This window comes from Lacerta agilis, chromosome 8 (assembly GCF_009819535.1).
Source record: "Lacerta agilis isolate rLacAgi1 chromosome 8, rLacAgi1.pri, whole genome shotgun sequence".
Lineage (NCBI taxonomy): Eukaryota > Metazoa > Chordata > Lepidosauria > Squamata > Lacertidae > Lacerta > Lacerta agilis.
The window spans coordinates 4,306,269-4,319,164 of NC_046319.1; the positions used below are offsets into that span (position 1 = coordinate 4,306,269).

Consider the following 12,896-nt stretch of genomic DNA (forward strand, 5'->3'; position numbering starts at 1 on the left):
TACCTCGGGTTGAGAACTTTGCCCCAGGATGAGAACAGAAATCATGCGGTGGTAGCAGGAGGCCATATTAGCGAAAGCGCGCCTCAGGTTAAGAACGGTTTCAGGTTAAGAATGGACCTCTGGAACAAATCAAGTTCGTAACCCGAGGTACCACTGTATAGCCAATTCATTAGATTCCTCCAAACTCTAACCTGCATTTTTCTTAAGTTGAGGGTGGGAAAAGAGTTAAAACCAGATGCCATCAGTACCTTCCCTGGAGGTTTTTAAACAGAGGTCAGATGACCATCTGTTGGGGATTCTTTTGCTGTGATTCCTGCATTGCAGGCGGTTGGGCTAGATGGTCCTTGCAAGTCCCTTCCAACTCTACAATCCTATGACTCCAACCAAAAAGGGCAATTATTTACCTTACGAATAATGCTCAAGACTTCAGTATCATCCTGCCAAAACAGAACAGATTCAGACTTCAGAATGAACATTGCTAGATTGCAATTAACACCATTTCACCAATAATTGGAGCTTTTTTCCAATTCACTACCCCACAAAAACATTTCTAGTTTTCTGTACCAATCACTGCCCTTAATTTTATTTTTTGAAGTTTTTGCTCTTCTGGGTGATACAGAATAGGGATGGGACAGTCACAGCCCCCAGAGGAGCTGTCTCTGAATTAAAAATAGTCTATATAGCAGCTTCCACCAACCTTCTGGAAAAACTCTCCAGACGCTGCCTGGAAGGAGATTCTGCTCCTTGCTGAAACTCTCATGATAGAGCCAAACAGCTGGTGGCTGCAAGACACCCTTTGCACAGCTAAGGAAAATTAGGCCAAATCGACAGAGAAGCCTATTGATGGCTACTAGTCTTAAGAGCTAGCCAGGACCTCATGAGTGCAGCTACTGTGGGCTTCCCAGAGGCTGACCACTGTTGGGAACAGGACACTGGGCCAGGTGGAACCACTACTGCTCTGAACCGGCAGGATTGTTTTTATGTTCTCAAAATCCGGCCAAGTGATTTAGGGACCTTTGCATTTCACCTCATGGAACTGTGGCAGAGAGTCTGGACCCAAATTGTCACACAAAACATAATTTTATTGCTACCTTTTTCCCTTTTCATAAAACAATCACCATCAAATAAAAAATTGCTGTTCACCAAAGAAAGTTCACTACTAGTGAAATACATTTTTTTCCAGAGGAGGTACAATCCAGCAACCACTTAATATTCAAGTTAAAAAAATATACATTATGATCAATTTCTCCATTATACAATAGATCAAAGACTTGCGTTTCAATACTTTCAGAAGGATGGGACAATTATTTCCAGTAAAACTGTTATGTAAAGCTGTTTGGTATTGCATTGGTCAATTACAAAAATACTCTTGATTTGTCTTGATGTTGGGACGTTCCTCAGATTCCCAGCCTGCCATTTCTACCCAGAGGTTATTTTCAGAATTTTCATCTTCATTGCAACTTTGAAACTTTTATAAAATATGCAAACATTCAACATTTAAAAAAAAGAGAGGAGAAAGTAATGTGCTTTTCATCTGTCTCAGGATCTCACTAGTGGAGATGCTCTTTTGGTATCACAGTTATTCCAAACCATATAAATATATAGATACAGATATAAAGATAAAAAAATAGAGGGGGAAATCTTATCTTCAAATTCACAGCCTCACCAAGGATTTCTTGTGTACATCGCAGGCAGGCATTGTCTTGCATTAAACAGATACCAAAAATACTCTTTTCTTTATTGTAGTACAAACGCACTGCTTGGCGGTTTCTCCCAGAGTAGCAATTTCCCACTAGCAAACCATCTATTTCCTCCTTTCTGTAACAACCAAACTGGTGAGCAACTGGAAGCCAATAAGAAGGGCTCAGTTAAAACGAGAATCCAAAAAAGAGAAGTTTGGAGCACATTCTACTTTCAGCCATTCATTTCCCACTATATCTCTCGTGGCCTCAGGGCTAAACTTGGCCACTAGTGGATTTATGGCATGCTTAAGAGATTAAGGTTATCCCTGAATTTGTATAGGATTGGAGGTCCATACCATGATCCTGCAGAAAGAAGACATTCAAACTCAAGTCCATTTTAATGGGAAACTAGGATGGCCAAGAGTGAAACAGACTTGTGAATGGGTGGAGGAATTTCCACCCAAAGAATAAAAGAACGTGCTTCACTTTGCAAGGAAGCAGAACACTGCCCTTCCCAAACAGGTTAAGCCCTTATCCTGCTCCACCAACACTAACCAAGTAGCAGGTGAAAGAGACAGCCCAAATTTGCACCGCAGCTGCACAGCCTCGGTCCATTGCAACAAACCCGTGTGCCTCCGAAAGGAACAGAGGCTGCAGAAAAAGTGTTTGCAGGACAGAGCCCAAAGAGAAAGAGAAAGAGAGATTGAAGTTCCAGTAGTGGTGATGAGAATGTGGCCAGTTTTCGCCTTCTGCTAATGGATAGGCTTCACATTTTCATATTCCTCTGCTCAGCCTTGAACTGTCTCAAGTATTCTCCTATTTTTTTCCTCCCCATTTTGATCCGCTGCTCCTGCCCACCCCTCCTCCCACCAACCCCACCCTCGGAAACATTTCTGCTTGTCAGAACCCCCAAAACGCTCTTCATCCCTGCACTCCTGCCAACACTATTATCCACACAAGAATCCCCGCCCCCCCACTATATACAGAAAGAGAGGTACAGACCGCAAGACATTTGTTCCAAAGTGTCGAGCCAGTTGTGAGGTAAGGTGAAGGTGCTATTTTCACAGACAAAATATAATAAGTTATTCCCCAAACCCAGGTAAAAAGATAGTGCAATGCAAAACTTTTGAAGGGGGGGGGGTAAAACAAGCTTCTGTTTGGCGACCGCTATATTTACAGGAGTAGCAGCAGAAAGCAATCCCAGTCACCCAACCCCCAGATGTGCAGGCAAGCCCCTCCACACACGCTATCAACCAAGCTGCAGTGCTAATGGAGGAAGAACAGGCTGCAAGGCGGAACCATCCCAGGAGCCCTGAAACACTCCCAGGCACGTGACAGAGTCTTCAGATCAACAAAGCACCTTCAAATGCACTGCAAACAGGCCTTTCTTGACAACAGAACGCTCCCACATTCCCTGGACTCGGCACCCTTTCACGGACATTCTACTCTTGAAATGGGTATACCCTGTCCTTTTTTAAAATAGCAATGCTGCTAATGACAATGAGATGCCGTGGCTTTCATGGAAACAGCAACAATCCTTCAAGCCCAATATTCAAGCAAGGTTTACCCATCTTTTGTATTCTTCTGCTAGGACTGATCCTGCAGTTTGGAAACAGAGACAGACAGAGACCACAGGCTGCAAAGTGGCAACGCGGGTGTCCCAATTGCCCACTTTTTTTTTTTTTTTTTACGGAAGACACAGGTTGTGGGGAGGTTAACGGGTGAGATCTGACACCAACACTGTGTACACAAGAGAGAGAGAGAGAGATTTGGGGTTTGAAGCAGCAGTGGTGGTGGGGAAACACGCAGACACCACTGGGTGCTTGACTCGATATGTGCTCATATGGCATGCAGAGGAGCAAAGGGGACACTTTTTTGCACAGGGAATGCAGGGCCTTGGGTCACAGGAGTGGCATCTTTGGAGAAGAAGTAAAGCGAGGATCCGGCCAGCGGTGATCAGGGGCTCGAGCAGAGTGAGGGGCAGGCGCAGCTGGAGATCTGCTGTGCCCAGCCCTCCTGACCTGCGGGCCTAGTGCTGGCCCGCCTCTCGGATCCTGCACGCCACAGCAGTGATGAGCGCCGCACCCTTGCCGCTGCCGTCTTCCGACTGGAGGAAGGTCACCTCGCACTTAGGAGAGAGCTGCTTCACGGTTTCGCGCATGACGTTAGAGAAGCTGCCGGGAAAAGGGAGAGGAGAATAAGATGGGGCCGGGAGGAAGCCAGCCATAAGTACATGAGGAGAGCTCTTCTGGATCCTGCTCTCACAGTAGCCAATCACAAGACGTAGGCTAGTAACTGTTAGAGCATATATAATAGAATAATGGTATCATTCAAAAGTAGAAATAAATCTATTAGAGTTCATATATACAGTGTAACAGACTAGTGGCGCAGAACGTCAAGCCATGTGTTCAAGATAGGTGCTGAGAAAACATCCGCTGAAACTTTTGAAAAACTATTGAAAAAACTTTCACAAAGGTGGAAACAAGAAGAAATACTGACAAAAGAAGACTGGACAGTGAAATTAATGGATATGCAGAATTGGACAAAATGACGGGAAGAATCCGGGAACAGCGGGACCAGAAATTCATCAAAGACTGGTTAAAGTTTACGAACTATTTGACAAACAATTTGCAGTTGAATACGCTAATAGGACTTCAAGAAGCTTTGTAGTTAATGTGTAGAAATATTATTGTAATTATGGTAGTTAAAGTGAGTAAGAGATTTATGATAATGTAAGCAATGGTAGACTAAAGAAGTATAATATTAAGATATAATTCTGAATGCCATGTGGAAGGTCTGAGGGAAGTCACGGCTATGTTAGCCAAAATTGAAAAATGTATGTGTATGTATATTTTATTCTTTGTAGTAATTTAGTTTAAAACAATAAAAAATTATTTAAAAAAGAAAAAAGAAAAAACTTTCACTTTTGAGACGTGGGAAGTAAAGGAGTTTTGATCTTCTCCCCCCACCCCATGCACACTTAATTTCATGCAAAACACTGTACAGTTAGACCACATCTTACGCACATTTAACTTGCACAATTTCAACTGTACACAGAGGAAGGAAGGCTGGTTGAAATCGTACGAGAGTTTGGTAGTTATTTTTGCTGCAGGTCTCCTTGCAAACAAAAGCAGGGGGCCCAGGCAAGGCCACGCTGGGATCAGGAGATGCCAGGAGCTCAGAGCACGTTTGCCCAAAACTTTGCATAGAATCAGGCCACAGGATGGAGTGACTTTGGTGCAGGAATATTACTGCAAAAAGCATACGCCCAACTCTGGGTGAATGGGTTAAAGTCCTAGAACCAGAGAGAGCCTGATACACACACACACACACACCCTTCCTAACTCTGTGCAGAAGCAGCAACACTGAGGGTCCAACTCTATCCCTCCAGCCCTCCCAGAGGCAAGGTCTTGCTGAAAGAAGAGAGACTTACTGAGGATGGAGCTTGTACAGGGTCCCATCCACGCCGACAGTGACTTTCAGGGAGTCTAGCCCACGGTTCTCTCGGATCTTGTCCACCACCGCAGCCATCCCTGCCCCACACAGCTGGGCGGCACGCCGGGCAATCACTGTGCACACCTCTTTCACGATGATGCTGTCATCACAGGTGCTCTCTAGACCAAGATGCTGGAGGATGGAGCGGACCTGGAGGAGGGCGAGGCGGTCGCTGGGGGGGGGGGTCAAGAGAGAGAGAAGGTTGGGAGGGGCAGAGGCAGGTGCTTCTTGACAGCTACGCCAGGATGGATAGAAGGCGGTCCAGCTGCCTCAAATGTAGGGCAGGAAGGGGCACTGCAGTTCCAGGCACCTGAAGCTAGGAGGCACTGTGCAGATGCACCAAACCAGGTAAAAACAGAGCAGTTTCTTCCTGGACCACCCAAGACTAGCGTTGGGAGTGTGCAGGGTCCCCCTCCCCCCTCCCCAGCTCCGTGCTTAGAGCTGGGGGCTGCCCCCCTATAAGAGACCGAATATGTCTGCAAGTTGGTTACGATATATGGACATATTGCAGCAGGAAGGGGACTCATTTAAGCTGAAAAGCTATGATCAAGTCAAAAGTCAAGTCCCCGACTGGCTGCAATATCACCAGGTATTTGAAACATTTAAATTGGACAAAAAAATTGGTTTTCAAGTGGAAAAATCAAAACTGGAAACAGAACTGATTGAATCGAACTCTAAAAACCTTTCCAAGATGTATAACCTGTTGCTAGAGTGGCATACGAAAGATGAATTAGTTAAATCGGCAATGATAGATTGGGCAAAAGATGTGAGACATAATATTATGATGGATGACTGGGAGAGATTGTGGCAGAAAGGTATCAAATTTACTGCTTGTAATAGTTTAAGAGAAAATATAATGAAAATGGTATACAGATGGTATTTGACACCAGTTAAGATAGCTAAGATGAATGCCAAAATGTCAGATGTGTGTTGGAAATGTAAACATGCGAAAGGTACCTTTTTTCATATGTGGTGGTCGTGTCCAGGGGTAAGTGCATTCTGGGACAAGATTTATAATGAGCTTAAAAAGGTAATGAAAATTACCTTTAGTAAGAAACCAGAGGCATTTCTCCTGAGCATGACCAATGAAGAGATTCCCAGTCAGGACAGAGTATTTTTTATGTATGCCACAACAGCGGCTAGAATTCTATTGGCAAGACTCTGGAAAGATGAAGAGATCCCAACAGTGGAAGAATGGCAGATGAAGCTAATGGAATACATGGAACTCGCAGAACTGACCGCCAGAATCCGAGACCAGAGGGAGGAGAAGGTGTCACAGGATTGGAAAAAATTTAAAGACTATTTAATTAAATCTGTAAAACTGAATATTTGAGCAGAATTAAGCAGAAGATCGGCTTTAGTAGGTTTATGTTAGACAAAACTGTTTAGAAGAATTTTTTTGTGTGTGAATGATTTAATTGTTAAAAAGCATTTTAAGATTTGGTGTTTAAGCTATGATTTATATTTGATTAAGTAAAGTTAAGTGTATCAAGAAATATGGTAAATGTTAATGGAATAAGATATAAAGCTACCTATAACGTATATACGATTTTGAAGACAGTGGAGGGAACGGGGGAAGTCCCCTGAATAGAGAAGATTATAATAGGAAAACTACAAAGATAAGTGTTGGTTAAGGTTTGTATGTGTTTTTTGCTTTATGATTGTTTATATTGTTATTGTTTTAAGTGTTTTATGTATTGTGTTTTTATGGTGTTCATGTTTATGTTTATGCTGTGTTTTTCTCTTCTTTGTTTTAATGGAAAATAATAAAAATCTTTAAAAAAAAAAAAGAGCTGGGGGCTGCCCCAGACCTCACCTGCAGTTTGGAGGTATGGGAAAAGGTCAGGAAGAACTCGCACTTTGGTTGGCCAAAACTTGCTGACTCCTGGAGAGTTGCTTCCAACTGAATACACCACGCAGAATCCCACTAGCCCCGCATTCACATATTTCAAATATTTAGAGGGACGCAGCAACAGACCCTGCAATGCTGAGCATGGCAGTCCAGTTCCGCCCATCACATCCCTTCAGAAAAGTGGGCCCTGTGGTGATATCACTATGCTTTGCAGAGCCATTGCATTCACACTTATTCCTTTTTCTCCAAGGAGCTCAGTTTGGTGAACAGGGTTCGCCCCCTCTTCACTCAAATCACCACAACAACCCTGCAAGGTAGGTTTGGCTGAGAGTGAGTGACCCAAGGTGCAAGGTCACGCAGTGAGCTTCGTGGCAATTTGAACCCTGGTCTCCCAGTCCCTAGTCCGACATTCCTAGTCCCACTGCATCACCCTGGCTCTTTTTCAGCCTTGCTGCTAATCGAGAGAAAACATCACGAAGGCATCCTATCCCATATTTCCTTTGCTAATTAATGTTTGTGCGAAGAGGCTTTGGCCACGGGGTCAAGGTCTTGCCCAGTTCTGCCCAAAGGGAGATAACCAGAATTCGGGTGCCAGCTAGAGAATGCGACGCAGAAGGTTCACTAGCCACCAGGCGGCAGCAAATCACATGCAGAGAACCACATAGGTGGGAAGTTGAAGTCCGTGCAGAATGATGCAGCACAATTGCTGGCAGGAGAGAGACCCTGTCTGTGCAGGGCACCTGCGATCAGAGATCTGCACTTAATGCTGATTTGCTCCTATGCCAAGTTCAAGGTGCTATTATTAGTATACAAAGCCCTTGGGCAACTTGGGATCTGTTTATCGGCAAGATCACCTGAGCCTACACATGCCCTCCTGACCACTTCAGTCTGTGGAACTGGTACTCTTTCAGGTGGCAGCACCTACACTTTGGGACTCCCTGCCTATGGACACCAGGCAGGTGCCTGCTAAAAACATTTGTGTTTAGACAAGCCTGCCTGGATGTTCAGAAAGTTTTAATCTGTTTTCAGCTTTTTAAAAGTTTTACGAATTCTTCTTGTTCACTTTTCTCATTGATAGTTTTGCTGTTTTATCTTTTTCACAAACTGTTTGGAGGTGTTTTTTTAAAAAAAACACAAGTATGCATAAATCTTGTGAAATAAATATACAGTGGTGCCTCACAAGACGAAATTAATTCGTTCTGCGAGTGCTGTCGTATAGCGAATTTTTCGTCTTGCGAAGCACCAATGGGAGAATAGCGGTTTGACGTAAAAAAAAAAAATCGAATTTTTTCGTCTTGCGAGGCAAGCCCATTGAAAAATTCGTCTTGCGAGACAGCCTTCTGCTACCGAATGCCTTTCGTCTAGCGAGTTTTTCGTCTAGCGAGGCATTCGTCTAGCGGGATACCACTGTAAACAACATGAACGCTGGTAATAGTGGAGTGCAATGTTTGATTCTCAGGCTACACCAACAAGCCATGCAGGCCTGACATGCAGGGCAGTTCTACAATGGCCCAGGCAGGCTCCCAAAAGGATCACCTCACACATGGCTTCCTCTTCTGCCCTGCCCTGTAGAGTCTTGTCATTCCCACCCACACTTTGGCCAGTGTTGATGTCCAGCACCCAAAAGACTGGGAGTCCACTCATAGGTAACCTCTTCCACAGGAAGGTTCCTACAAGACTCAGACCACATTTACACAATACATTTAAAGCGCTGTGATACCACTTTAAACAGCCACAGCTTCCCACAAAGAATTCTGGACACTGTAGTTTCTTAAGGGTACAGAGAAGTGCTAGGAGGCCCCTATTCTCCTCCCAGAACCGCAATTCCCAGAGTTCCTTGGGAAGAGGGACTGGTTGCTAAACCACTCTAGGAATGGTAGCTTTGGGAGGGGAATAGGGCCCTCCTCACTACTCTCACCCACTGAGCACTTTCAGCCCCCCAAGCACTTTTTGGGAAGCCATAATGGTTTAAAGTGGTATCACAGCACTTTACATGTATTGTGTGAACGTGGCCTATGGGGACATAGGGTTCGCAGGAGCAGAGGTCCTCTAGTCCTGCGATAAATGGCCACAACCCCAGCAGACGGTCTGTCCATCCTCTGCTTAAGAGAAGAGTAGAAGAGTTTGGATTTGATATCCCGCTTTATCACTACCCGAAGGAGTCTCAAAGCAGCTCACATTCTCCTTTCCCTTCCTCCCCCACAACAGACACTCTGTGGGGTGAGTGGGGCTGAGAGACTTCAGAGAAATGTGACTAGCCCAAGGTCACCCAGCAGCTGCATGTGGAGGAGTGGAGACGCGAACCCGGTTCACCAGATTACGAGTCTACCGCTCTTAACCGCTACACCACACTGGCTCTCCAGAGGGTGGGAGAGGCAATTGGCTCCACTTCCAAACCACTCTTGCCTTTAGATTGTCCCTTCCCCCCCCCATTTTGCCCCCAACCTACCTCTCAATCTGAGACAAGAACTTGGTCTCAAAGATTCCCCTCGTCTTCAGCCGCTCAGAGATCCGCCCACGGAACAACAGGCCTCGCTTGGTGAAATCGATCAGGATGTTTCGGACGATTTCACCCAAGTACATCCCGCTGATCATTTTCTCGTACCTAAGACAGTAAAGGGGAAGGGGATTTTTATTTTATTTTTTATTATTTGCTGTCAGGGAAATTCAGTTTAGGGGGAGGCGGGGCACATTGATGCAAGGGGCCATTGATACACCAATAATATTTCAGTATCGAGAAATGTTACTCATGTCACGACATCACTAAAATGTGTTTGAGTACAACAGTTGTGACTACGCCGTGCGCTAGTTAGCCATTACCGTTTGATGAGAGTAGGTATGTTTTTAGTGCAGCCAACTAAAAAATTACATGAAAATAGCGTTCCAACACTATTTTACGCTGTTCGTTGTTGTTTAGTCGTTTAGTCGTGTCCGACTCTTCGTGACCCCATAGACCAGAGCATGCCAGGCACTCCTGTCTTCCACTGCCTCCCATAGTTTGGTTAAACACATTTAGTTAAGATTTAAAAATACCAAAGGTAAGTTATTCCACTCAGTAATCAGGATTATACGTGATTTTTAAATAAGTTCAGTGGTTTTATTAATAATTGTTAGTGTTTTGAAAATGTCTGTTGGGGCACTTTGATACACTAAGTCCCACTAGTGTACAATAGTGCCCCAATATACAAGTTTGCATGAAATCTCCAAAGTAGTTATTCTGTTTTCCAGAAAATGGTGCAAACTTATAAACCTAAGACTGATAGTGTCTCAGGAAAAAACCAGAATCTTGTAAGTTTGTCTTCCCCACTGTAGAAGATAAGGCAAGCGTTGATTTCAAGGGTGCTGTTTTGCAGTTGCCAAAACATGTGCAACAGAAGCTAAACGTTAAGTAATTATCTTATTTTTTTATAAGCTTTACTATTTTTTGACTACCTAATGTGAGCTCTTATACTTTTTAAAGGTTTTCCAAAGTTTTTTTTTAATGGATAGGTGTTTGAGGAAAGATTAATATAAGTTTTGATATTTGTTAAGAAAACCTGCCATAATCTGATATGTGTGAAACACTGTTAGTTTTGATACGTAATTTAGATTTTAAGTAACATATTGTAAGGCCGATTATGATCTCTCACAATATTGTTTTTTTAATTAAATTTTTGTAAATTAATTACCATTCTCATACAATTTACGCTGTGTATCAAAGTGCCCCGTAGGTAGGGCAGAATGATACAAAACCCATTTATTACTCAACTGATTATATTCTCATTATCTTTAATGGTTCTTTTGATTGCTATTATAATATTGACAAGTTATGCTATGCATAAAGCAATTTTTTATTATTTGACTCATTTTGGTACATAAAATAGGAGATTGAATTTTTCTGCATCAATCTGCCCCACTTTCCCCTAGAGAAAAATGGAGAGGCAAGCATCCATGGGGAAATACACTCCCTTCATAAGAACATCGGGAGGAGCTGAGCGAACAAGGACATAAAACATCCCCTATAGAGCCCTTGATAGGAGGCTGGTATGTATTAAACACAGAGGAGGAGTAGGAGGAAGAGGAGGGAAAACCTCCCACCCACCTTTGTTTCCCAGGATTGAGAGAGTTTTCATCCACGGCAGCATCAAACTCCGTCCGGAAGTCATCCAAGCAGCCATTGTCGCCAAAGGCCCCCCACTCCATGTTAATGCACATCCGGCCCTCGTCCCCTTCCACCAGCTCCACGTTCTTCATCTCCTCCATGTAGCAGGCGTTGCTGCCTGTGCCTGGGAAGCCACAACACAGGTCAGTCTCACACACGGGGGGGGGGGGGGAGAGGACACCTGCTGCAAGCGGGCAGGATAGTAAACGGGGACCAGGGCAGCGACAGCCTAACTTCTGTGGCTTGAGGGCTGCATTCACCCTCTGCCAGACGGATGGTGGTCACTGTTGGAGATTCACTCCCCGTGTCTGCAGTCATGGGATTATTATCCATCACATGACGGTGTTTACATTCCAGAGTGGGAAGTGACTAAGACAGGAGGATGTTTGTGTTACTGTGTTTCCTGAAGTGGGACTATTGTCCTTTGTTCTTTCTCTTTGCTGTCTGATGCTAGAGAGAGAGGGAGACATGTTGCAGTGCTCCATTTGTGTTTATATGTAAATAAAGTAATTAGCCAAAATGCTGAGTTGCTGAGGTCTGTTTACGCAATTGCGCAAACTCTGCTGATCCCCAAGTGTGCTGACGTTTCTTGGCATCAGTCGCTGGGATGTTCGGGCTGTGATGTTGGGTGTTGCCAAAAGCAGATCTGGGTACCGCACAATGTATGAACACACGTGTGCGCACACACACTCAAATTTCTTACAGGTAGGTAGCCGTGTTGGTCTGCCAGATCTGAAGAAGTGTGCATGCACACGAAAGCTCATACCAAGAACAAACTTATTTGGTCTCTAAGGTGCTACTGGAAGGAATAAATTTTTGTTTCAACTCATATTTGTGTATTTCTTATACATTTCTTATGCATACTTATACATTTCATTAAATAAATGAATAAACGAAATCTTACCGACAATGAGCCCAACTTCACAAAAGGGGTCTTCGTACGCGCAGGCCATCATGGTGCCCACTGTGTCATTCACCACGGCCACCACATCCAGGTCAAACTCCTGAGAAAGAGGGAGCAAAGGGTTGGCCTCAGGTGCTGAATGAAAGCCAGAATCTTTCCAAAATTCAGCGGGGGTGTATGTGACCTCAACCAACACAAAAACAAGGATCAAGTACACAAAATAAACTAGGCATGCATCGATCTGCAGAGGCCATTCCAACGGCACAGTTGGGTCATGAGAGTTTTGTTTATATCTATTACTCCTCTGATCACAACCAATAAATTATTTTATTAGATTTTTAGGGTCTCTGATAGGTTTGTGAGACTGGCCTTGCCTTTGCAGAAGCCATGCTGGCTCTGCTTCTGTAGGCCTTGTTCTTCTATATGCCCGTTTATTTTATCCTTAACAATACTTTCCACCAGTTTCCGCAGGGCAGATGTTAAGCTAACCAGCCTGATGCTTCCAGGATCTCTTTTCAAAACCAGTGTTACGTTGTCTACTTCCCCATCCTCAGGTGTGGAGGCTGATCTGAGGCACAAGTTACATATTTTTTCACACCTGTCTGACAGGACGCACCTCTCTCCGGTGAATGGCCTCCTTCAGCAGGCTAACCACATCTTCCCCTTCACAACCAGTAGCATTGAAACCTTTGGTCCATTTCAGGAGAATTGCCTTAAGACAAGAAGAAGAAGAAGAAGGAGGAGGAGGAGGAGGAGGAGGAGGAGGAGGGGGAAGAAGAAGAAGAAAGAAGTTATGCAAACACAAAATTGTCAAGGATACAT

General features: G+C 44.2%; 1 protein-coding gene across 3 annotated transcripts in view; it reads right to left on the reverse strand.

The window, feature by feature from the left end:
- Window positions 1–3,220: 3,220 nt before the first annotated feature.
- Window positions 3,221–12,896, reverse strand: part of LOC117052298 (hexokinase-2) — a 56,093-nt gene continuing 46,417 nt past the window's right edge. For 2 of the 3 annotated variants that reach the window (XM_033159106.1, XM_033159105.1), the window contains exons 14-19: window positions 12,691–12,786; window positions 12,075–12,174; window positions 11,111–11,294; window positions 9,479–9,634; window positions 5,116–5,349; window positions 3,221–3,856 (exon numbers count right to left, since the gene is read on the reverse strand). In XM_033159106.1, coding sequence (XP_033014997.1) covers window positions 3,712–3,856; window positions 5,116–5,349; window positions 9,479–9,634; window positions 11,111–11,294; window positions 12,075–12,174; window positions 12,691–12,786 — 915 coding nt within the window. In that variant the 3' untranslated portion in view covers window positions 3,221–3,711. The remainder of the gene's footprint in view (window positions 3,857–5,115; window positions 5,350–9,478; window positions 9,635–11,110; window positions 11,295–12,074; window positions 12,175–12,690; window positions 12,787–12,896) is intronic. The other variant, XM_033159108.1, reaches the window with a different exon arrangement.